Source organism: Pristiophorus japonicus, chromosome 5 (assembly GCF_044704955.1).
Source record: "Pristiophorus japonicus isolate sPriJap1 chromosome 5, sPriJap1.hap1, whole genome shotgun sequence".
In the NCBI taxonomy this organism is placed as follows: domain Eukaryota; kingdom Metazoa; phylum Chordata; class Chondrichthyes; family Pristiophoridae; genus Pristiophorus; species Pristiophorus japonicus.
This window is the reverse complement of record NC_091981.1, coordinates 159,947,751-159,972,503: the sequence shown is the minus strand read 5'-3', so window position 1 is coordinate 159,972,503 and position 24,753 is coordinate 159,947,751. Positions and strand designations below refer to the sequence as shown.

General features: G+C 46.2%; 1 protein-coding gene across 1 annotated transcript in view; it reads right to left on the bottom strand.

Annotated features, from left to right (window-relative positions):
• The window catches only part of LOC139264487 (collagen alpha-1(XXVIII) chain-like), a 405,978-nt gene that overhangs the window by 251,077 nt on the left and 130,148 nt on the right, over positions 1–24,753 (bottom strand). The window contains exons 12-13 of the mRNA XM_070881040.1: positions 17,202–17,270; positions 14,032–14,100 (exon numbers count right to left, since the gene is read on the bottom strand). Coding sequence (XP_070737141.1) covers positions 14,032–14,100; positions 17,202–17,270 — 138 coding nt within the window. The remainder of the gene's footprint in view (positions 1–14,031; positions 14,101–17,201; positions 17,271–24,753) is intronic.

The following is a 24,753-nucleotide window of genomic DNA, read 5'->3' as shown; positions in this document are numbered from 1 at the left end:
AAGTTATCCTGCAGCTATACAAAGCCCTGGTTCGATCACACCTGGAGTACTGCAGCACACCTTAGGAAGGATATATTGTCCTTTGGGGGAGTGCAGCGTAGGTGTACCAGAATGATAGCCAGACTTCAAGGGTTAAGTTAAGAGGACAGATTACACAAATTAGGGTTGTATTCCCTACAAATTAGACAGTTAAGGGGCGATCTGATCAAAGTTTTCATGATATTAAGGGGAACAGCTTGGGTAGATTGAAAGAAACTATTTCCGCTGGTTGGGAATTCTAGGGCTAGGGGGCGTAGTCTAAAAATTAGAGCCAAATCTATCAGGAGTAAAATTAGGAAACATTTCTACACACAAAGAGTGGTAGAAGTTTGGAACTCTCTTTCACGAATGGCAATTGATGCTGGGTCAATTGTTCATTTTAAATCTGAGATTGATAACTTTTTGTTAACCAAAGGTATTAAGGGATGTGGGGCAAAGGCAAACATATCAAGTTAGATTGCAGATCAGCCATGATCTCATTCAATGGCAGAACAAGTTCAAGGGGCTGAATGGCCTACTCCTGTTCCGATGTTCCTAAGGTTAGCGCTGCGCCACCAATCTCCAGCCCCCTAGACAAATTTATTCCCCTTAGTATTGTAGCCATTTTCAGCGGTTGTTCACTCTAGTTGCCGGTCACACTGGCAACTTTCATGGCAAACACAAATTTCTAAGCCTGTAAATTGTAATATTATATTGATATCCTAACATTTTGATTTAGCTGTTTTGATGGGAAGAAAAATTCTTGGAGATTTAGGATAGAAATTCATCTAACAGTGTGCACCCCAAGCAAGTGTCCCATGGCCATCCCAAAATTTTTCCTCATTAATATTTTACGTGAGATCTACTGGCATCTGTCACACCTTCACTGATAGTGGGCCAAAAGTAAATCCCAGGAGGTAGATTGGATTGTAAGTGAGGTAAGTGAGAAAGGAGTGCAACCAGGATGGGTGGGAGGGAGGGGTTGTGAGGGTGACCAAGAAGGGGCTGGGAGATTGGTTTGGGACATTGCAATGGCCAGGGGAGAGGCAGCGGCGATTGGGGTGGGGGGGGAGTGGGGGTGGTGAGGGGAATCAGCTGCAATTGGTGGTGACCGGAGGGGTGCGAGGGAGGGCGGGATTGGCGTCAATCAAGAGGTCAATGGTGATTTGGGGGGGGGGCGACAGCGATGGGGTAGGGGATCGGTGTCAATCAGTGGAGCAGCGATGGCATTCGGGACGGGCGGGTGGGGTCCGGGACTGCTCATCTCAGCACCACATTCAGGTAAGTATATTTTAAAAATGTACCTTCTTGGTTGCATCATAACAGGCAACTCATACATGTGATATACAGCACAGAACCCTCCTGTCTTTCCTCATCTAAATCTATCAGAATAACCTTTTATTCCCATCTCCCTCATGTGCTTGTCTCGCTGCCCCTTAAATACATCTATACTGTTCGCTTCAACCACTCCCTGTAGTAGCGAGTTCCACATTCTCACCACTCTTTGCGTAAAGAAGTTTCTTCTGAATTCCCCATTTGATTTCTTGGTGACTATCTTTTATTGATGGTCTCGAGATATGCTCTTCCCCACAAGTGGAAATATTCTCTCTGTATCCATTCTATCAAAACCTTTCATAATTTTAAAGACCTCTATTAGATAACCACTCAGCCTTCGTTTTTCCTTTAACTCCTACCTGTTAGGCCGCAAGTATGACCTGGTTCTCCTGAGTGCATCCTGTGCCATCACTGGCTTCCTCAGGGCAAGCCCATCTTGTTGTGAGCTCTCAAACAGGCCTTAGGCCCCTTATTTAAATACGCAAAGGGCCTGATGACTGTTTTAGGTGTGGGCAGAGCACTCCAATTTTTTGACCTGTGCCAATATGGTGGCTGGCGCAATTCCTGCTTATAATAAGCAAACTCATCCTGCCCGCCATATTAGAGGACTTGAACAACATGTACAAAATTGCAGAAAATGGCTGCCGCTAGAATGGCAGCTCCATAAGGAGCTCTGGAGTTTTTCACTTCTATCCATGGGAATCTCCAACCATTCTCTGCCCTTTCTCTCCCAAATCTCCTCGTTTCCACTGTTCAAGTTTCCCTGGCTTCATCAGTTGGTGCAATTTAGCCCCAACTACAAGTTAACTACAAGTCAACTGCTTTAAACCGCTATCACCCTTTCCACATCCCTGCTGTCTGCTTCTCAAATTTGGTTTCTGAATTCCTGGGCTTCACTGGACATCAAGACTATGTTCCTGCACTGGACTACACTGGACTACACCAATACGCTTCTGCACTGGACTACATTGGACTACACCATAAGACTCATTTGCTGTGTCAAAAACCTGCTGCTAAAACAAAAAATTAGCTTCCTCACTGGCTGTTTCTCTGCTGAGCTGGGTGACTCATTCAACTGTTTTTTCAGCCCTGTTGGTCATTGCTACTTGCTGTTGTCTCTCTGCTGAGTTGGGTGACTCGTTCTATTGATTTTTCTACTTTATTGGTTGCTGGCTTGTGTGGTTTTATATTTTTTCAGCTGCTTCTAATCTACGGTGACTTCCAACATTGCATGAACATCGCCATCATCTTCCTACACTGAAAACAACTCTCATTACCACGGCAATAACCTCCATTCTTCAATTCTCCACCCTTCAAATAGCTTCTGGACTTCTCTCGCCTGTTACCCCTGTCTCCGAACTTGGACAACAGTTCGTTGATGATCCAAACCTATTCCAACCTACCGATGTCAAATTTTATCCTAAAACCGGAAGTGGGAGGGTTGCAGGCAGGATCAGGCCAGGAATCCCATTTTAAACATTAGTTGCCCCCATGTTCCAAACGCACTCGATATTTTAGGGGAAATTCGCAGCCTTATTTGCTATCAGAAAAAACAGACTGTTTTACACCGTGGTGCTCAGAAATTCTCACCAAGTCGCTAATTGCCTATTCTGAAGAGTGAGGTGAGATGACATAGGAACGTAGGACATAGGAACAGGAGTAGGCCATTCAGCCCCTCGATCCTGTTCCACCATTCAACTAGATCACGGCTGATCTTAACTCCATCTGCCCGTTGAGTTTTTCCCTTTGTCCATTTGTGTGTGCATTTTAGCTGCCATTCCAGAGCCGAGTCCATCACTTCTATTTCCACTTCTTTCTCCCCCTTTTTCTTTTCTCTCTACCCCTCCCTGACTGTTCTCTCCTGTCATCATGCCACCTTTCACCTCTCCTCTCTCGGATACTCTGTCCTCCCAAATCCCGACCCCAACCCTTCATTACTCTTCAAACTTCCTACTCTCCTGCTGCCATCCCAGGCTCTACTCCCTCTTAGATAAGCCTACAGCTTCCCTCTTTGCCTCTCTTGGCATCCTCCGAAGGGCCAACCATGGCACTTGTCGCTGTCTCCTCACCAGTAGCAACCCCAACTGTCTCATCCTACTCTCTCAATGTCCTTGCCACCCGCGGGGGGCTAATTTTGCCAATCACCTGCCCGTCCAACTCACCCCTCCAAGCGCTGACCTGTGGATGTTGGCAGTGAACCAGCCGTCACCGATCCTCTCCCAGCTCCTTGCAGAATGTCCATTAACTTGCAACCAAGGCCTTTGCCATCCATGAGCTTATCGTGGATAATTGCATCAACATCATGGCCCTGACGGAAACTTGGCTGAAGGGGGATGACACCTTACGTTTAAATGAAGCCTCCCCACCCTGATTATATTTTCCACCACTTGCCCCGCCCAGACCACCGTGGTGGAGGTGTGGCTCTCATCACTAGATCAACCTTGGTCTGTCCCCCATTCCTCCAGCACTTTCTCCTCCTTTGAACATCTCATCTTATTCTACCCCTCATTTAAAATTCTCATTCTCGACCGCCCACCCAAGTATGATAAAATTTTATCACCGAGATATGTTCACTGCTTTCTTCCCTCTGACTCTGTACTGAACGACTTCTCATCCTCGGTGATTTCAACCTCCATCTCAATTCATCATACGCTCGCTCCTCTGAATTCACTACCCTCCTGTCCTCACTTAACCTCTCCCTCCACATGAACTCCCCAACCCATATTCACGGCCACCATCCTGACCTTGCCATCTCTCGTGGCCTTGCTATTCCTACCGTATCAATTGCAGATAAGGCCATCTCTGACCATTTCCTTGCATCGCTCTCCACCAACATCCCCCTTCTCCCACCAAACCCTACTTCCCTCTGCATCCGCCCCTGGAAAAACCTCTCTCCCGACTCTCTTACAATTGCACTTATCAACTCCAAACTATCCAGCTTTTGGCCCTTCATCCGCCATGACATTTCTGCAGCCACCGATCTACTCAATCACATCCTCACCACCACCTTTGATGTCCTAGTCCCTATTAAAACCATTGCTCTTGCTCACCCTGGCCATTCACCCTGGTACAACCCTCATCTTCGCTCCCTCAATCCAAGGGGTGCACATTTGAACGGTTGTGGCGGACACCTGGTTTAACCATTCACCGCCATGTCTGGCTGGACCACATAAACATTATTGGGTCCTACTCTTGTCTGCCAAACTGCTCACTATTCCAGGATCATTACAGAATGCAAAGAGAACCCCCTGTCTCCACCACACTCACCTCCAACAACAAGTTTGAGGAGCTCATGGACTTCTTTGTCTCAGATTGAGACCATCCGATCAGCTGCCTCTGCCACTTCCCTTCCTTCCCCTAGCCCACTGGGCCAAACTGCCTCTGATTCCTCCCTGCTCTAGCCCTAAACTCGCATCTTTCTCCAGTTTCTCTCTAATCCCCCTCTTGACCTCTCCAAGCTCATCTTGTCCATGAGACCCACTTCCTAATCCCTTGACCCTATTCTCTCTAAACTGTTGACCACCCAACTTCCTTTTCAGACTCCCATGTTCGCTGACATTGTTAACGGTTCTCTCTCCTCAGGTACTGTCCCCCTCTCCTTCAAATCTGCCGACATTACCCCTCTCCTCAAAAAACAAATCTTGACCCCACTGTGCTTGCAAGCAATGTCCCCTCTTCAACCTCCCCATCTCCAACCTCCCTTTCCTCTCCAACCTCCATTTCGGCCCCATTTTTACCCTCCCTTTCTGCCCCATCTCCAACCTCACTTTCCTCGCCAAAGTCCTTGAACATGTTGTTGCCTCCCAAAGCTGTGCCCATTTTTCTCGGAACTCCATGTTTGAATTCCTTCAATCCAGATTCCGCCCCTGCCACAGTACTGAAACGGCTTGCATCAAAGTCACAAATGACATCCTTTGTGACTGTGACAGAGGTAAACTATACCTCCCCATCCTTCTCGACCTGTCTGTAGCCTTTGTCATGGTTGACCACTCCAACCTCCTCCAACGCATCCACCATCATCCAGTTGGGTGGGACTGCACTCGCCTGGTTCCATTCTTATCTATTTAATCGTAGCCAGAAAATCACCTGCAATGGGTTCTCTTCCCACTCCCACATCGTTACCTCTGGTCTCCCCCAAGGATCTATCCTTGGCCTCCTCCTATTTCTCATCTACATGCTGCCCCTTGGCAACATCATCTGAAAACATGGCATCAGTTTCTACATGTACGCTGATGACATCCAGCTCTACCTCACCACCATTTCTCGCGACCCTTCCATGGTCTCTAAATTATTAGACTGCTTGTCCAACCTCCAGTACTGGGTGAGCAGAAATTTTCTCCAATTAAATATTGGGAAGACCGAAGCCATTGTCTTTGGTGCCCACCATAAACTGCAATCCCTAGTCACCGACTCCATCCCTCTCCGCAAGCAGCTGACTGAGACCGAACCAGACCGTTCGCAACCTTGATGACATAATTGACCCTGAAATGGCCACATATCTGCAGCATAACTAAAACCGCCTATTTCCACATCCTTAACATTGCCGGTCTCCGCCCCTACCTCAGCTCATCCGCTGCTGAAACCCTCATCCTTGCCTATATTAGCTCTAGACTTGATTACTCCAATGCACTCTGGCTGGCCTCCCACATTCTACTCTATGTAAACTTGAGGTCATCCAAAACAGGGCAGCCCATGTCCTAACTCGCACCAAGTCCCGCTCACCCATTATCATAGGCGATCCCTTGAGCTTCCACGAGAGTTCACAGATGTTTCAATGAAGGAACTGATGTTCCATTCCTGAACTCCAGTTGAGGGGGTGGAAGATGCCTGTGCATGTATTTTTTTAACATGTGGTGAGCATTGTACATCAGCCAACACACGGGCTTGACAGAGCTCGGCCTTTATACAGTGGCAAGGATTAACCAGGACGACTGGAGACCTGCTCTGCTGCACGGACCTCATCATCATCATAGGCAGTCCCTCGGAATCGAGGAAGACTTGCTTCCACTCCTGAAGTGAGTTCTTTGGTGGCTGAACAGTCCAATACGAGAGCCACAGGCTCTGTCACAGGTGGGACAGATAGTCATTGAGGGAAGGGGTGGGTGGGACTGGTTTGCCGCATGCTCTTTCCACTGTCTGCACTTGATTACAGCATGCTCTCGGCGTTGAGACTCGAGGTGCTCAGCGCCCTCTCGAATGCACTTCCTCCACTAAGGGCGGTCTTGGACCAGGGACTCCCATGTGTCAGTGGGGATGTTGCACTTTATCAGCGAGGCTTTGAGGGTGTCCTTGTAATGTTTCCGCTGCCCACCTTTGGCTCGTTTGCCATGAAGGAGCTCCAAGTAGAGCACTTGCTTTAGGTGTCTCGCGTCTGGCTTGCAGATTATGTGGCCTTCCCAGCGATCGAGTGTGGTCAGTGCTTCAATGCTGGGGATGTTAGCTTGAATGAGGATGCTGATGTTGGTGCGCTTGTCCTCCCAGGGGATTTGTAGGATCTTGCGGAGACATCGTTGGTGATATTTCTCCAGCAACTTGAGATGTCTACTGTACATGATCCATGTCTCTGAGCCATACAGGAGAGCAGGTATTATGACTGCCCTGTAGACCATGAGCTTGGTGGCAGATTTGAGGGCCTGGTCTTCAAACATTATTTTCCTCAGGCGACTGAAGACTGCACTGGCACACAGGAGGCGGTGTTGGTTCTCATCGTCGATGCCTGCTCTTGTTGATAGGAGGCTCCCGAGATATGGGAAGTGGTCCACGGTGTCCAGGGCCACGCTGTGGATCTTGATGACTGGGGCGAAGTGCTGTGCGGTGAGGACAGACTGGTGGAGGACCTTTGTCTTACGGATGTTTAGCATAAGGCCCATGCTTTCGTACGCCTCGGTAAATACGTTGACTATGTCCTGTAATGCAGATTCTGTATGTGCGCAGATGCAGGCATTGTCTGCGTACTGTAGCTCGACGACAGAGGTTGGGGTGGTCTTGGATCTGGCCTGGAGACGGCGCAAGTTGAACAGGTCCCCACTGGTTCTGTAGTTTAGTTCCACTCCAGCGGGGAGTTTGTTGACTATGAGGTGGAGCATGGCAGCGAGAAAGATTGAGAAGAGGGTTGGGGCGATGACGCAGCCCTGTTTGACCCCGGTCCTGACGTGGATTGGGTCTGTGATGGATCCATTGGTAAGGATCACGGCCTGCATGTCATCATGGAGCAGGCGGAGGATGTTGACAAACTTTTGGGAGCATCCGAAACGGAGGAGGACACTCCACTGACCCTCGCGGTTGACAGTGTCAAGGTCCATTGTAAGGTCGAAGAAGGCCATGTATAAGGACTGGCGCTGTTCCCTGCATTTTTCCTGTAGCTGTCGTGCTGCAAAAATCAAGTCCATTGTGCCCCGTAGGGGACGAAATCCGCACTGTGACTCCAGGAGGAGCTCTTCGGCCACGGTAAGAAGACGGTTGAGGAGAACTCTAGCGACGACTTTCCCCGTGGCTGATAGCAGGGAGATTCTTCTGTAGTTGCCGCAGTCAGACTTGTCCCCTTTTTTAAAGATAGTCACGATTACTGCATCTCTGAGATCCCCCGGCATGCTCTCCTCCCTCCAGATGAGGGCGATGAGGTCATGTATTTGTGCCAGCAGTACTTCTCCACCATACTTCAATGCCTCAGCAGGGATTCCATCCGCACCCGTAGCCTTGTTGTTTTTGAGCTGTCTTATGGCTTTTTCAACCTCATGCAATGTAGGGGTCTCACTGAGGTGGTGGCGGGTAGCTTGCTGAGGGATGGAGTCAAGAACACTCAAGTCGAAGGCTGAGTCTCGATTGAGGAGGTCTTTGAAGTGCTCCTTCCAGCGAGCATTGACTGCCTCGGTGTCCTTGATGAGTGTTTCCCCATTCTTGGCCAGCAGTAGGGTGGGGCCTTGGGTGTTGGGCCCGTAGGTAGCCTTGACTGCGATGAAGAATCCTCACACATCATGGTTGTCGGCCAGCTGCTGTATCTCCTGTGCTTTCTTCATTCACCACCTGTTCTTTAGGTCCCGGGTTTTTTGTTGGACCTCAGCCTTGAGACGTCTGTATTGCTATTTTGCTGCTGCCGCATTGCGTTGTTGTTTAAGGCTCAGAAATGCCCTCCGCTTGTGATCTATTAGCTCTTCGATCTCCTGATCGTTCTCATCAAACCAGTCCTGGTGTTTCCTGGTTGAGTAACCAAGTGTTTCTTTGCAGGCACTGGTTTTGGAGGCCTGCAGGGCAGACCAAGCACTGTGGGCATTCTGCGTCTCGGGACTGTCAAGGCACGCCAGGTTAGTTGTGAGGCGCTGGCTGTATAGGGCTCTCTTAGCTGGGTCTTTAAGTGCTCCGGTATTGACTTTTTTGCGGCACTGCTTCTGCTGCCCCCTCCACTTTGGGGCTATGTTGATGTCGATGATGGATTGGATTAGGCGGTGGTCCGTCCAGCAGTCATTAGCTCCCATCATGGTGCGGGTGATGCTCACATCCTTGCGATCCCTGGCTCGGACGATGACATAGTCAAGCAGGTGCCAGTGTTTGGAGCGAGGGTGTTGCCACGATGCCTTGTGTTTGTCCCTCTGGTGGAACAAGAAGGACCCAATGTTCCAGTCCTGAACTCCAGTTGAGGGTGTGGAAGATGACTGTGCGTGAATTTTTTAATGTGTGGTGACCGTTGCACATCAGCCACCACACGGGCTTGACAGAGCTAGGCCTTTATCCAGTGGCAAGGATTAACCAGGACAACTGGAGACCTGCTCTGCTGCACGGATCTAGTGCGCACACATATCGCAGTGTGGGCTGGTCCGTGCTGCCCCTGGGCCCTCGGCTCTTCTGGGTCCCGTATCCTCATTCGCCGTACCTCTGCCACGATGTTCCAGGGCCCGGCGCTCCAGCTCTATTTATAGTCCCAACCTGCGGTGGTGTTCTCACACAGGTCGGGGTGACCCATCGCCCCTGTGCTCACTGACCTACATTGGCTCCCGGTTAAGCAATGCCCCGATTTCAAAATTCTCATCCTTGTTTACAAATCCCTCCTTTGCCTCACCCCTCCCTATCTCTGTAATCTCCTTCAGCCTCGCAACCCCCCCAAGATATCTGCGCTACTCAAATTCTGCCCTCTTGAGCATCCATGATTATAACTGCTCAACCATCGGTGTCCGTGCCTTCAGCTGCTTGGGCCCTAAGCTCTGGAACTCCTTTCCTGAACCTCTCTGCTTCTCTTTCCTCCTTCAAGGCGCTCCTTAAAACCTACCTCTTCTGCCGTAATTTCTTCTTATCTGGCTCGTGTCAAATTTATTTTTTTATCTTATAACACTCCTGTGAAGAGCCTTGGGATGTTTCACTACCTTAAAGGTACTATATAAATACAAACTCTTGTTGTTTGAAGGCCAAATTTCTAGCCCAGCGTTCTCACACACTATGCAGTTTCTCAGAAGGATGAACTAGAATCTTCATTTCAGAAAATCTATTTTATTGCCAAGTGAGATGGAAAATCTAAACCATTTTTACAGCTGTGAGAAATGTTAAAGTACTTCTGAGAATCTGATGATAGGAAGCATATATGTTCTTAAACTTTGCAAGAGTAAACAGGAAAGTGTGGGAGACATTACGTTTTTGAACACTTCGATGAGCCAATATTGCTTGATAAAGGAAAATACATTTTGGGAAAGTCACACACATTTTCATATTGCCTCTTCTTTCCATTCTTCCTGTTTCCATTCTGCCTGTTCTACTAAAATCCTGTAAAAGGCTTCAAATTTATTTTTGCTTAAATGGAAAATGCATTACAACTGCATGACATTTGACATTTTTTACATTTAGAATTACTGATATTTTCATTTCTAATTAAACTGTAGAAATAGAGCGGCCGAATTTGGTCGCCGCCCATTTCTCGGCGGTCCCCGGGCGACACCTACCTTTTTTCCGCCCGCTGCCGCCGGATCCCATCGGGAGCCACTTTCGGCTCCGTTGTGTGGGCGGCAACGGCAGCGGCAGTCGCCGGGTGGGAGCGGGCAGGAGCAGGAGTGAGCAGCTGGCATTATCAGTGTGTGGCAGTTGGAGGCCTCTCCACTCGGGGATCTTTGGAGGGCGAGACTTCCTGATTTTTTTTGTAGCTTTTGTCTTCCGATGTGTCGTCATTTTGGGGCCGTTTGAGGCTGATTGCTGTACTGCGCATGCGCATAAAGACACACCACTTTATTCCACCTGTGAGTGTGAGAGGGGAGAGGAGAGAGTTGGCATTTGAGAGGAGAGAGTTGGAAGTTGGAGAGGAGGGAGTTTGCAGGTTGGGGAGGAGGGAGTTTGCAGGTTGGAGACGGGCCAGTCAGAGCTGGAGAGGGGGCAGTCAGAGCTGGAGAGGGGCCAGTCAGAGCTGGAGAGGGGGCCAGTCAGAGCTGGAGAGGGGGCAGTCAGAGCTGGAGAGGGGCCAGTCAGAGCTGGAGAGGGGGCCAGTCAGAGCTGGAGAGGGGGCAGTCAGAGCTGGAGAGGGGGCAGTCAGAGCTGGAGAGGGGGCAGTCAGAGCTGGAGAGGGGGCAGTCAGAGCTGGAGAGGGGGCAGTCAGAGTTGGAGAGGGGTCAGTCAGAGCTGGAGAGGGGGCAGAGATCCACAAACTCTTGCGCAGCCAATTGTTTCATCATTGATGATGAGTGGCCAGAAATCTGCCATGAAGACTGCCAAAGACAGGCACAGAGCTCCCTGGTTTAATGAAGAGGAATGGGAGGAGCTAATAATGGAGGTTGAGCGCAGGTACAAAGACCTCACCCGGGATGGTCGTGGCAAGCTTCCACCACCCCAATACCGAAGCATTTGGAGGGAGATCGCTGAGATTGTGTCCACAATGGGCAACGTTGAGTGGGATGGGGACCAATGCCAGAAACATTGGAACGATTTGGTGACAGCAGCAAAAGTGAGTAAAAATGTATTCACCCTCTCCTGTCCAACGCCAAAAGGGTTGTGCGCCAGATGTTTGTGTGTGTGGGAGTATGTGTGGGGCGCATCAGCAAAGGGGCTAAAGGCTGCAATGATTCCTTGTGCAGAAGAAAAATGCATCCAAGGCAGCAAGCCTGAGTGCGATGGAGGGGGATCAGCAGAGGTGGTGGATTTGAGCAGGCTGGAGGAGTGTGCATTGGCATTGGTGAGTGACCGCCGCTGTACAACCACAACGGTTGATGCAGATCTGGTACTACAGCATGGTAAGGTTATACTAATCTGTGGTCTGAGCCACGCTCATGGCAGGAAAGGTCATGCAATGTTAAGGCACTCACGGTTTACCGCACACTTTGTTGCCCAGTATTGGTGTGCCCATGTAGAGGTGGAACTCCTTGCTGGCAGAATGTGAGATGGCACGGCTCACAACTCAGCTTGATCAGCACCAACCCCCCACCCCAACCCACACTCCCACAGACTGAAATGTTGTCCTCTACTTGCAGATGATGACTCGGACAGCACGGATCAAGGCACACCATCAACCTCTGGCCTTTAGAGAAGTCGTCAGACCCCAATGTCTCCCATTGTTGCCCCCAGCCCAAGACAGAGGATTCTTCTTCCACCACCCCGCCCCCCCCCCCAGATCACCCATTTCCACCGCTCCCACCTCTGCCATCCTGTGCTACGGAGAAAAGGAGAGAGAGGAGGGAGAAGGGCCCAACTTTGTGGCCCTTGAGCTTGAGGAGCCGGAACAAGATGGCAGCAGCCTCCTGCCATGTGAGCCAGCTGTCCGCAGAACCTTGGCATCGGACTCCGAGTTCCTGGGGTTTGGAATGGACTCCATACTGGCAAGCTCTACCAAGCGCAGAGGCCATGGCGCGAAGGCAGCACTCGGAGCCCTTCTCCCAGCCGCCCGACTCACGGCCAGGTCAGACCTGCTTTTTGCGAGCGGTCCTTCTGGCGGGCGGCAGGTCGATCTGGGGCCAGCATCCCTCACCAAAATGGGCGATTTGTAGCATCCGGCACGGGCGGGCGGCATGACGACACGCCGGCATAACACTCCGCGACCAATCTCCCGCCGGGCGGAACGTGGACAGCAGATGGGCGGTTCCGGAGGACTCGCCCAGAAAAGCTACATTTCCGGCAGAACCCCGCCAGCTGCTGGCGCAATCTCCACCAATTTCGGCCCCGGAGGATAGAAAATTGTTGCCCTCCAGTTTCAGCCCAAACCAGGAAGCCCAAGGCTGGCCTGGATTATAGCACTGTGCCTTATCTAAATAATCTGGGTGAGCTGTTGGCACCTGTCACAGCTCCATAAGCAGCTTGCCCATTTTAATTAAGTTTTCAGCTTTACCGCCTGGCCGATAATCTAACGGAGCAGATCGCACCCGTTATAGAACCTGCCTGATTTCAATGGAATGAAAATCAGGTGTATCTTTATAGCAGGGCAATTTGCTCTGCTGAATTACTGCCCAGGTAGTGAAGATGAAAATCTATCCCCAACATCTTCATACCCACACTTTGTCCCCTGACGAAGTGTACAGACGAACAGGTAAGCAAGGTGCAGTGCTTATCTCACCCATTAAATTCTCAGATAACTTCACTGCATGTCTCATTAATTTTTTCATCATACTTTTCAAGAATGTCTACACCTGAGCCCTCTGGAGCAAACAGCCAAACAAGGCAGTAGGGCACAACACCAAGGCACAGAAGAAGAGCAATGAATGTTTCTAAATTGGACCTACAAACCCTCCTTGAGAAAACTGAAGCCAGAAGACACAATCCTATGGGTGTCTGTGCCAGCAAGTCAGCCATAAATATCACTTGTGCCATCTGCAGATAGGTGGTACTAGCACTAAGTGCCAATTCCTTCACCCCAGGACTGAAGACCAGTGTCAAACACATTTTCAATGATCTCACCATTGCAGGCAAGGTTACACATTAGACACTCTTCCTTTTCTTCCTTGCCAGCTCTAGATACTAGCGTAATCTTCATCTTCTTAAGGCAATAGTTGCACAACTAACCCATCACAATGCACTCTGGTAAAGAGGGCTTGAACTTGGGATCAGGCACTTGTTTCCTCACATCCAGGCACTAGAAAATGGGATGATTAGCCAGTGTTAGTGAGCATGTGGCATTGGGTGATGCACAGAGCACAAGGGAGCTCAAGGGACTGGGAAGTGGATGAGGATGTGCCACCTTTTCAACGGAGGCTGAGGAGAAGGCTAAGGAGTTGTGGGTCCCAGGACCCATGGTTACTTGCCTGAAAAGAAGGATGCTCGAGATACATTGTAATTAACTGGAGGTCCTAAAGTCAATCTCAAAGGATACAGTAACCGAAAGGTATGGCTCTTGAATCTCTAATCCTTTGGGGCGACCTCTTGGAAGCTTTGTCTTCATCACAGGAACCAATGTGTACATTTAACAGCACATCTCCATTCCAGCCAATAAAACATTTCAAACATTTTAATTTAATGTCCGCAATCCTCAGCGGAAGACTGTCTTGTATGACTCATGCCCCACCTTTCAATCCCCATAAGACTTGAAGTTCATTATTTTCACCCAGTTTATAAACTTAATCATAAGTGAGAAAAGATGAACTGTGACATAAAACAGGTTGAATTATGGTAGCAAAAAGAACAAGAAAAGTTTCAGCATTTTGGAGTTTTGCTTTGAGTTTGGGATATGATATAAAGCAGTTTGATAATTTCACTATGTTTTAAAAAATATCGAATATTGCTTACAGGTAATCCAGGTTCTCCTATCCCAGCAGGACCAGAGGGACCAGATTGTCCTTGTGAACCTTTTTCACCCTAAAGGTACAAAGACATTTCATTTAGTTAGAGTTATTTTTCATCAGGTATTGAAATATATTAGATAAATTTACAAGAAATAAATGAGTTACTTTTCTGATGATTTCCCTAAATTCCTATAAAACACATGCTCAAAAAGTATAGGAAAAAATTGTTTAAATTTATCTTTATCAACAGAAGAAAGTCTGCATTCAGTAGATTAATATGATATTAATAGCACTGGCAGTAATATGAGCGGATCTCCCACCCATTACAGAATCCATCTGATTTTTATTCCATTGAAAAGGAACAGTCAGACATAAACAGTATAAGCACATAAGACGTGGATTATATACAGCAAGATCCTGCAAATCCATTGGGAGGATAGACGCCCCAACATCAGTGTTCTCGCTCAGGCCAACATCCCCAGCATCGAAGCATTGACCACACTTGACCAGTTCTGTTGGGTAGGCCACATCGTCCGCATGCCCGGCACGAGACTCCCAAAGCAAGTGCTCTAATCGGAATTCGTACACGGCAAGCGAGCCCCAGATGGGCAGAGGAAATGCTTCAAGGACACTTTCAAAGCCTCCTTGATAAAGTGTAACATTCCCACCGGCACCTGGGAATCCCTGGCCCAAGACCGCCCAAAGTGGAGGAAGAGCATTCCAGGAGGGCGCTGAGCACCTCGAGTCTCGTCGCCGAGAGCATACAGAAACCAAGTGCAGACAGCGGAAGGAGCGTGAGGCAAACCAGGCTTCCCACCCACCCTTTCCTTCAACCACTGTCTGCCCCACCTGTTACAGAGTCTGTAATTCCCATATTGAATTGTACAGCCACCGAAGAACTCATTTTTAGAGTGGAAGCAAGTCTTTCTCGATTTCGAGGACTGCCTATGATGAAGCACATAGGAATACAGGAACAGGAGTAAGTCATTCAGCCCCTCGAGCCTGTTCCCCCATTCAATTAGATCATGGCTGATCTGTGTCTTAACTCAAATTACCCAACTTGGTTCCATAACTCTTAATACCCTTACCAAACATAAATCGACCAATCTCAGTTTTGAACTTTTCAATTGACTTAGCCTCAACGGCTTTTAGGGGTAGAGAGTTCCAGATTTCCACAACCCTTTGTATAAAGAAGTGCTTCCTAGCTTCACTCCTGAATGTGTAGCTCTAATTTTAAAGTTATGCCCCCATGTTCTGGACTCTCCCACCAGAGAAAATAATTTCTCTCTAGCTACCCTTTCAAATCCTTTAATCATCTTAAACATTTTAAGTATATCACCCCTTAATCTTCTACATTCAAGGGAATACAAGCCTAGTCTATGCAATCTATCCTCATGATTTAACCCTTTTAGCCCTGGTATCATTCTGGTGAATCTGCACTGCACCCTCTCCAATGCCATTATATTTTTCCTGAGGTGTAGTACACAGAGCTGAATGCAGTACTCCAGATGGGGTCCAACCAGCGCTCTATACAGCTGTCACATAACTTCCATCCCTTTGTATTCCAGCTCTCTTTAGATAAAGGCCAACATTCAATGAGCCTTTAAAAAAATATTGTACCTGTTCACTAGCTTTTAGTGATTTCTATACTTGGAGCTCTAAATCTCTCTGGTCATCCACAGTTCTTAGCTTCTCCCCATTTATCTTTCATAGGTCCAAAGCGGATGACCTCCCACTTTCCCACGTTGAACTCCATCTGCCACAGTTTTGCCCACTCACTAAATCTATCAATGTTCCTTTGCAACTTTCTGCTCCCATGTATACTATTTGCTGAGCCATCTAACTTATTATCCTCAGCAAACATACATATACGGCTCTCTATTCCTTCATCCAAGTCATTTATAAATATAGTGAAAATCTGCGGCCCTAGTACCTGGGAGACATTACTAGTTACATTCTACCAATGTGAGTACATACCCATTATCCCTATTTTCTGTCTCATACTTCCTACCCAATTCTCTTTCCAAGACAATAGGTTGCCTCGAATTCCATGCATTTTCATTTTTGTTAACATGATTTATATATTTTGAATTCTATGTACAGTTTAGACACTCTACTTTCAAATGGACATTGACATGCTGGAGAAGGTTCAGAGAAGAGTGCCTAGGACCCAGGGTTCTAGGTTATGAAGAAAGACCTACAGAGGTGAACTCAACCTTTTTAAAATGATGAAAAGTACATACAATGTAGGCATAAGGGGGCTATTTAACTTTTAACTGGAGAGTCCAAGAAAAAAGCCCCTGCCCATCACTGGGACCACTTATTCCTACCTCCACAACGTTTCCAGCCCCTCCACCAGCTGAAACCCTTAACCATGTTTTTGTGACCTCTAGACTCAACTATATCTTTGCTTTACTTGCCAGTTTTCCATTCTCCAGCCTCCATAAACTCAACTTGTTCAAAATCCAATAGCCTAAGTCCTGTCCCACTCGTCAATTACCCCTGTTCTTACTGACCTACATTGACACATAACACGTTGACCCAACACACAAAATTTAAAGTTCTTGGTCCTCATCTTCAAATCCTTCCACAGCCTTTCTCCAAACTATCTCTGCAATCTCCTCTGCCTTGTAACCCTTCCCATCTTCTGACTCTGACTCTGGTCTTTTGTGCAGCTCTTTCCCTTTGCCTCACCTTTAGTGGTAGAACCTTCAGCCACCTTGACATTTCTCTCTGGAACTCCTTCTCCTCTGAATCTCCACCTCCTTCCCCACATTTGAAAACATGCTCAAAGACCAGCTTTTCAAAAAAATACTTTCGGCTTTTGAAGCACTTTGGGTTTATTTTTAAATTAAAGATGCTGTTGTTGTGCCAAGCAAGCACATTGTGCTAAGCAAGCACAACAGGATCTGGTTGGAAGATTGCTGGGCAGGAATCCCAATACTCCCCTCACAGAATAGATCAAGGGTCGGGTGTTTTTTTTGGTGCAGCTCGATAACCTACAAATTTCTATATTTGCCTCGTGTAACCCAAGTTGCTGACTGTACACTGTAGTTTTGCACACAAATTCCCAGAGGAAATGAAAGTGTTGGCTTTCTAAGCAAATCTGAGCAATAACAGATTACATGCCACGTGCATTTTCACTACGAGTAGAAACAAGATGCTGCTGATTACCTTTGGACCAGGGTATCCAATCCCAGGGTCTCCTATTGGACCAACGGAACCAGTAAAACCACGATCACCCTTCAGGAAAAAAAAAAGTGCAATTAATAAAAGGATCTAACAATGTAATAGACCATGACTTGATCTTGTAGCAAAAACTGGTGACTAGAAATCCCTGCTTACTTATCACATGGGAAAATTCATGGGTGCACAACATTGCCTATGGGAGAAATGGAGCACAGGCAGGAATTTCTAGCCATCAACTGTTAACAAACGGTCAGCTCGAATCACCGGCAAATGTCCGTTCTGCTGTCACAAGACTTGCGCCTGAGATGGCAGCCTGAATGTCAGCAAGGTTGAAGTTAAATATAAATATTTGAGATGATTTCAAGCACAATAGACAGATGGGGGACAGGAGGAGGGGTGCACATGAGCAATAATGTCATGAATGTTACACAACAGTCAGTCACCGGTTGATGTGAAGCTAAAATTGTTCACGGATTCTGCCAGTCTCCTGCCATAACTCTAGTAAGAGACCAGAGGAACACGGCCCAACCCCACCGCCCCCCCCCCTCCCCCCACCTTGATAAAAGGCAGAAACCCAGATGCACCACTTCCAAGTGTTCCTGACTTGCCTCGTACAGGGAAGAATCTCCACCTGCCCCATACAAGACAATTTTTTTCAGGGAGCAGCATCAATCAGTGCAGTGTCTTCCTATGCTGGGAGCTCCCTCTGCACTGGCTCAGTAGGCACTCAGTACACTGAATGTGTTGAGCCATACCGACATCCAGATGGGTGAAAGTGGGACAACCAGTGGGGTCGAGGCCAGGGAAGTGGGCAGAAGAAATCGCGCAGATCCGCTCTCTTACACGGGTGGCCGAGGTTGGAGGGAACTACCTGGAGAAACTCCTCCAATGGAGGGTAGGAGCTCTATTTTCCAGCCGCATGGGACAGGCGGGCAGTGGTGGTGATGTGCCAGTGGTGGTGGTTGCAGCTGCATGCCCCACAAACATGCCCCACTGATTCCACAAACTCCAGCAGTGTCAGTGAGAGCTGGAGTGCACTAGCAGGTGTGAACCTGGCATTACCACTGATCATGGCCCAAGGAAATTCAAAGCCATATGCTGATGTATTTTCTTCCAGCAGTTAATGTGATCAAAACAAATACAATGCATGTATAAAACTGGGACACTGATTTTATACATGTCGCAACATTTTTGATCATATTAGTGTCCCGAGAGAAATATACCCAAAGGTCACACTTGTTCATTCATTGCTGCTTGTGGGATATTGCTGGTGCATGTTTGCCCATGCACCAACAATAACTCCAAGGGCTGAATTTTCGCCACCATTCTGCACTGTCTTTTTAGCATCCGTTTTTTTTGGAGCAAACTAAAATCTACAAGTTTCATCAAAGTTTCTGCGCCATTGTAAACTACTTACGGACGATGTTTTTAGTTCCCGATTTTTTGATGTCACTGGGGGTGCTGGCTGCCATCAGCACCATTTCTGGTTAAGCGAGTTTGGCCAACTAGGATTATCTGAACTTAAGAAAATTGGCGCAGAGAAGACGCCATTGTTATAGCGGAGCTGAGTTAGGTTTTGGAGGGAGGGAAGAAGACACGGCACTGGGGGCAGGGGGGCTTTTGGCCCGGGATAGCAACGGCACCGGCACCTGGGGTGGGGGGCCATTCAGCCCAGGATAGCAGCGGCACTGGGGCTCTACAATTGCTTATGTCTTGCTGCATCTTGTATGTTTCACTTTGCAGCCTCAGCCCTTCAGTGTGTCCCTCGTTACCCTGGCAACCTCAGTTTTTCGGCGCATACCTTAAGCTCCACCCACAGAGCTTAAGGATAATCTGTGCCACTCCAAAATGAAAGTTTATTCCGGCGAAACTTGCAACGTTTTTTGGCCACAGTCGGCCACTAAAAAATCGGACTTACCTCGACAACTGCGCCAAAAATCGGCAATGGGGAAATTGGCCCCCAAGTGTTCTTAAATAGGTAAATGACAGTAATTCTACATGATGCCTAATTATTCCATAAGAGGAAGTTTCAATCTCCAATTGTGGAACAGGGATTACCATACCCCTCCACTAAATGAAGATTCTGTAGAATCAGCACTGCCCGCCGAAGTGTGATCCACATTTGGAAAAAGATTATAAAATCACACAAGCCAGACTATGTTGTACAACTGTATATATCACTCGAAAATGCAGCATAATTATGCAATTCTTTTTTGAAAATGCTATGGAATTTTATGCTTACAGATTAAATTGCTGAGCCTTGACATAGCAAATTTTATTCTGGTCCAGGATCATTTGGTAAAGAACATTTTCCCCAGATTCTTATCCCCTCTGTTAGTTGTATTTATAGTCATTCATTCCAATGACTATAAATAGTTCAGTGAAGAAAAGCTGTATTCTCTCACCAAATAGTTGCTGGTCAACTGAATAAGAGACAAACAGCAGTACAGAAGCCAACTCAGAAAACATGAGCCAGAACCAGAATATACAAAACTCACTTTCACCGGGCACATGTTTGTATTCTGTACTGAGATAACTCCCAGAATTTGTGAAATCAATTAGTTAGCTTTCATCAGTGTAATGTCTGTAAGCTTGTAATGTTTGTAGCTCCATACTATGGATGTGGACGTATTGTATACTGCATCTGCAGAGTTAATAATAAACAGAACCAGGCAGATTCCGGAGGCTTCCGACAGAGCTGCCTGCTATGTTAGAAAGCTGTGTGTGCTGTGCTCTGTGAATATATCACATTTGGCGATGAGATGAGATTTTTCGGATGATTTAAAGCTTATATTTTGTTGGGGAAGGATTCAGCCAGCCGACAGAGAGACTTTGGAAATGTCTGTCTTTGGAAAAAAGCTACAAAATCCGAGGTAAAATACAGTACACGATGTGAACAGCTAGAGATTAAAGTGGCAGGTGTAATCGGACATTTGGGGAATATCGACACGACCGGGAATGTTTTAAAGCATATGGCGATCGGCTAGAAATGTATTTCACTGCAAATAACATAATCGAAGTTCCAGACAATGCAGTCCCGAACCGAGCTGTGTTGGAACGTAATAAAGTGATCTTTTTATCGGAGGCGGGTCCGGCATTGTACGAAACCCTTGTAAATCTGCTTGTGCCTGACGAGCCAAAGGACAGAATGCTTAAAGAGATTTTAATGAAGCTGAAGCAGCACTATAACCCCAAACCGTTAGAAATTGCTGAAAGCTATCGTTTCGGGATTCGGAATCAAAAGGCTGATAAAAGTATCAGTGATTACATCGTAGCATTAAAAAAGCTATCGATGCACTGTAATTTTAGAAACTTTCAAAACCGAGCATTATGGGATCGTTTTGTTTGTGGGGTGAAAAATTATGCAATCAGAAGGAAGTTATTGATGACGGATGACTTGACTTTTGAGATTGCTTGTCAGACAGTGAGGTCGATGGGCATGGCCAAACAATATTCCCAAGAATTAAATAATGATTACGGTCGTCAGTCAACCGAGGTAAATCACCTGCAGGTTCAAAGTAAAAGACGGTGGAGGCCCAAAGTCTCAGAAACTGGAAATTCTAACAGAGCATCGAAGTCATGCTATAGGTGCCTGGGACAACACATTGTTCAAAGTTGTCCATATGTGAAGGCAGAGTGTTTCTTCTGCAGAAAGACTGGGCATCTTGCGAAGGCATGCCGACTGAAGGGTAAACCAGCTTCCAAAGCTATGAGTCCAGCGTTCAAAGCTATGAGTAGAAATCCCAAGAGACTACATAGCATGGAAGAACAACAACAGGAAGAGGAGATGTTAGAGTTACACGTCATCAGGAGGTTAACGGACAGCGATTCGGAAAGCATCAAAATCCACATAGATGTTGCGGGATTCAAGATACCAATGGAAATTGACACGGGTGCATCTTTGAGTATAGTACCGGAGTCACTATGCCACGACAAATTGCGTGATTTCTAACTGGAGAAATCCAAGATGGAGCTGCGAGGCTACTCGGGAGAGAAAATTCCTGTGTTAAGTCGTATCACCGTACCGGTGAAATATAAAGATCAATTTCAGAACTTGTCTCTAATAGTAGTGAAAGGAGACAAGTCTGCCTTACTAGGAAAAAATTGGTTGAGCTCACTGAGGCTGGATTGGAGTAAGATTTTCTGTTTGGAAGCGAGATTTTCATCAACGGATGAGGTTGTCAAGAAGTATCCAAAGGTGTTCTGCAAAACGGGCAGTCCGATCCAAGGCTTCAAGGTGAGTGTCAGGATACAGAAGGATGCTGGATCGGTTTACTACAAGCCACGTTCCGTACCATATGCACTCAAGGAGAAAGTTGAGCAAGAACTCAAAAGACTAGAGACTGAGAACATTATTTGTAAGATAGATCAATGTAATTGGGCTACACCCATTGTTGTTGTATCTAAGTCTGATGGTAAGGTAAGATTGTGTGGTGATTATAAAGTAACCGTAAACCTGGTTCTAGAGGGTAATGTCCCCAATACATTGACAAATATAGAAGATTTATTCACAACACTGACAGGTGGTCAGATCTTCTCAAAACTGGATCTTACGAATGTCTACTTACAGCTTGAACTAAATGAGGAGTCCACGTCATTTTTGACTATAAATACTCATCTAGGCCTATATCAATTTAATAGGCTACCGTTTGGAGTGTCTTCCGCCCCTGCCCTATTCCAAGGGGTGATGAACCAGATTTTGCAAGGTATTGAAGGGGTAGTATGTTATTTGGATGACATACTAATTTCAGCACCAAATAGGCAAATTCATAATAATATATTGAATGAAGTCCTCAAACGCCTAGAGAAGCACAGAGTATGAGTGTCTGCTCGTAAGTGTGAGTTATTTAAAAACTCAGTGGAGTACTTAGGGTACAGAGTAGACAAAGATGGTTTACATCCAACCATGGAAAAATTGGATGCAATTAGAAATGCACCCACTCCCAGGAATGTCACTGAACTTCGTTCATTCTTGGGTCTTTTGAACTATTATGGGAAGTTCCTACCAAATTTGGCTACAGTATTACATCCACTGAATGAACTTTTGAAAAAACAGGACCATTGGAAGTGGTCAAAAGAATGCGATACTGCATTCAAGGAGTGTAAAATCAAATTAGTAGAGAGCACCATGTTAGTTCACTGTGACGTATCTAAGGAGATTAAGTTAGCATGTGATGCCTCTCCGTATGGAGTTGGGCAGTGATCTCTCATGTATCATGTAGTGGAGAGGAGAGACCAATTGCTTTTGCTTCATGCACTCTCAGTGCCAGTGAAAGTAATTATGCACAAATTGAAAGGGAAGTTTTGGCATTAATTTTTGGGGTCAAGAAGTTTCACAAATACTTGTATGGTCATAAGTTTACCATCGTTATGGACCCTAACAGCAATCCTCCATCCAAAGTCCCCAGTTCCAACATGAGCTGCAACCCGAATGCAGAGATGGGTTTTGATTTTGTCAGCATATACATATGATATTGAATCAGACGATCAGCTAATCACAGTAATGCTGATGCAATATCTCGATTGACTTCCCCATCACAAGTTACATCTGATAGGAAGAAGTGTTTTATTTTTCATACACTGATGAACTCCCAGTCACAGCTGAAGAGATTGGTAGAGCAACCAAACGTGACCCAGTGATGTCAAAGGTGTATGAGTATATTGCAAATGGATGGCCAAACCAGGTAACAGACAAAGATACACATCCATTCTTCATTCGTAGGAATGAATTATCAGTCAATAAAGATTGTATCATGTGGGGTACAAGAGTGGTTATACCAAATAAATTCAAGTCCAAATTATTAGTAGACCTCCATGATCAGTACCTGGGAATGTGTTTGACCAAGAGTTTTGCAAGCAGTTATTTATGGTGGCCAGGTCTTGATAAAGATATAGAGTACATCGTGAGTCAGTGTACGACATGTCAATCGGTAAGCAAGCAACCACCACCAGTACCATTACAGCCATGGAAATGGCCTCCCAGGGTGTGGCAAAGGCTACATATTGATTTTGCTGCGTTAGAAAGACAACAATTGTTCATTGTGATTGATAATCATTCGAAGTGGGTTGAGGTGTTTCCAATGTGGAAAATAACAACAAGTAAAACATTGGACATTTTGCGGAAATTATTTTCTTCATTTGGCTTCCCTGAAGAAATTGTTTCGGATAATGGACCACAATTTCGTTCAGAAGAATTTGCACAATTCACGAGCAAAAATAGTGTGAAACATACCAAGGTTCCGCCATACCACCCTGCTTCGAATGGTGCAGCAGAGCGCACTGTACAAATTGTAAAACGTGCCCTCATAAAACAAATGTTAGATCCAAATCCAAGGAAATGACAGTTGTCATTGGATCACAAATTGGCTAATTTTTTGATTACATATCGAAATACTCCTCATACAACTACTGGTAGAACACCAGCAGAGTTGTTTCTCAAACGACAGCCACAAACCAGATTCTTGTTGTTAAAGCCAAATTTGGCACAGTCTGTAGAAGAGACACAATTAAGACAGAAAGAGAATCATGATAGAGGTAGAGTAAAAGAGAGAAGTGTGAAATTAAACCAGAAGGTGAGAGTGAAGAACCATCACCATAAGTGGTTAAAGTAGTTACCAGGAAGAGTGGTGAAGATATGTGGTTCTCGCACATATTTGGTAAAGATGTTTGATAATGGACAGGTTAGGTTTATTCATATTGATCATATTTTACCTACAGACATGGAAGGAGTTGAAGGTGGGAATGATTCAATTATTTCTGACTCATCAGATAGTTTTGATATACCGGTAGCAAATCCTAAATCCAATGTACTGGAAACAAATCCAGGAGAGAATCAGAATGAAAGTCTGAGTCCGAGTCAGGAAAACAAAGAGCCTGAGGTTAGAGTGATTTCAAATGAAAATCAAGGAAATTCCGTGGAGGAAAATGTTCTTCAGGATGAGCCTCGAATGAGTTTAGATTCGACACCATGTTTGGAAAGTTCTGTTCGAGAGTGAAGGTATCCTCTTCGAAACAGAAAAAAAGTGGTAAAGTTAAATTTGTAAATATGGAAAAAAAATAAGTTTATATCCTGTGTTATGTATTAACATGAAAGTTATGTATGTTTGTTATAATAACTTCTTCATTAAGGAGGGAGAAGTGTAATGTCTGTAAGCTTGTAATGTTTGTAGCTCCATGCTGTGGATGTGGACGTATTGTGTACTGCAACTGCAGAGTTAATAATAAACAGAACCAGGCAGATTCCGGAGGCTTCCGAGAGAGCTGCCTGCCATGTTAGAAAGCTGTGTGTGCTGTGCTCTGTGAATATATCAAAATCAACAATGAAATGGGAAGAATTTTGCTTTCTCTTTGCATCAAGCAACAGATACATCTTTGGCCTGAAGTGTCATTTTTGCTATTGGGTCAAAAAATTTCCTTTGCAATTAAATGGTTTCTGTAGCTTATGTAACCTTATCACTGAGGTGTTCTGTTCAGAACATCTCACCTTTAAAAACCAATTACCAATCACAAATATATGGAAATGGCAATGTTGATTTCT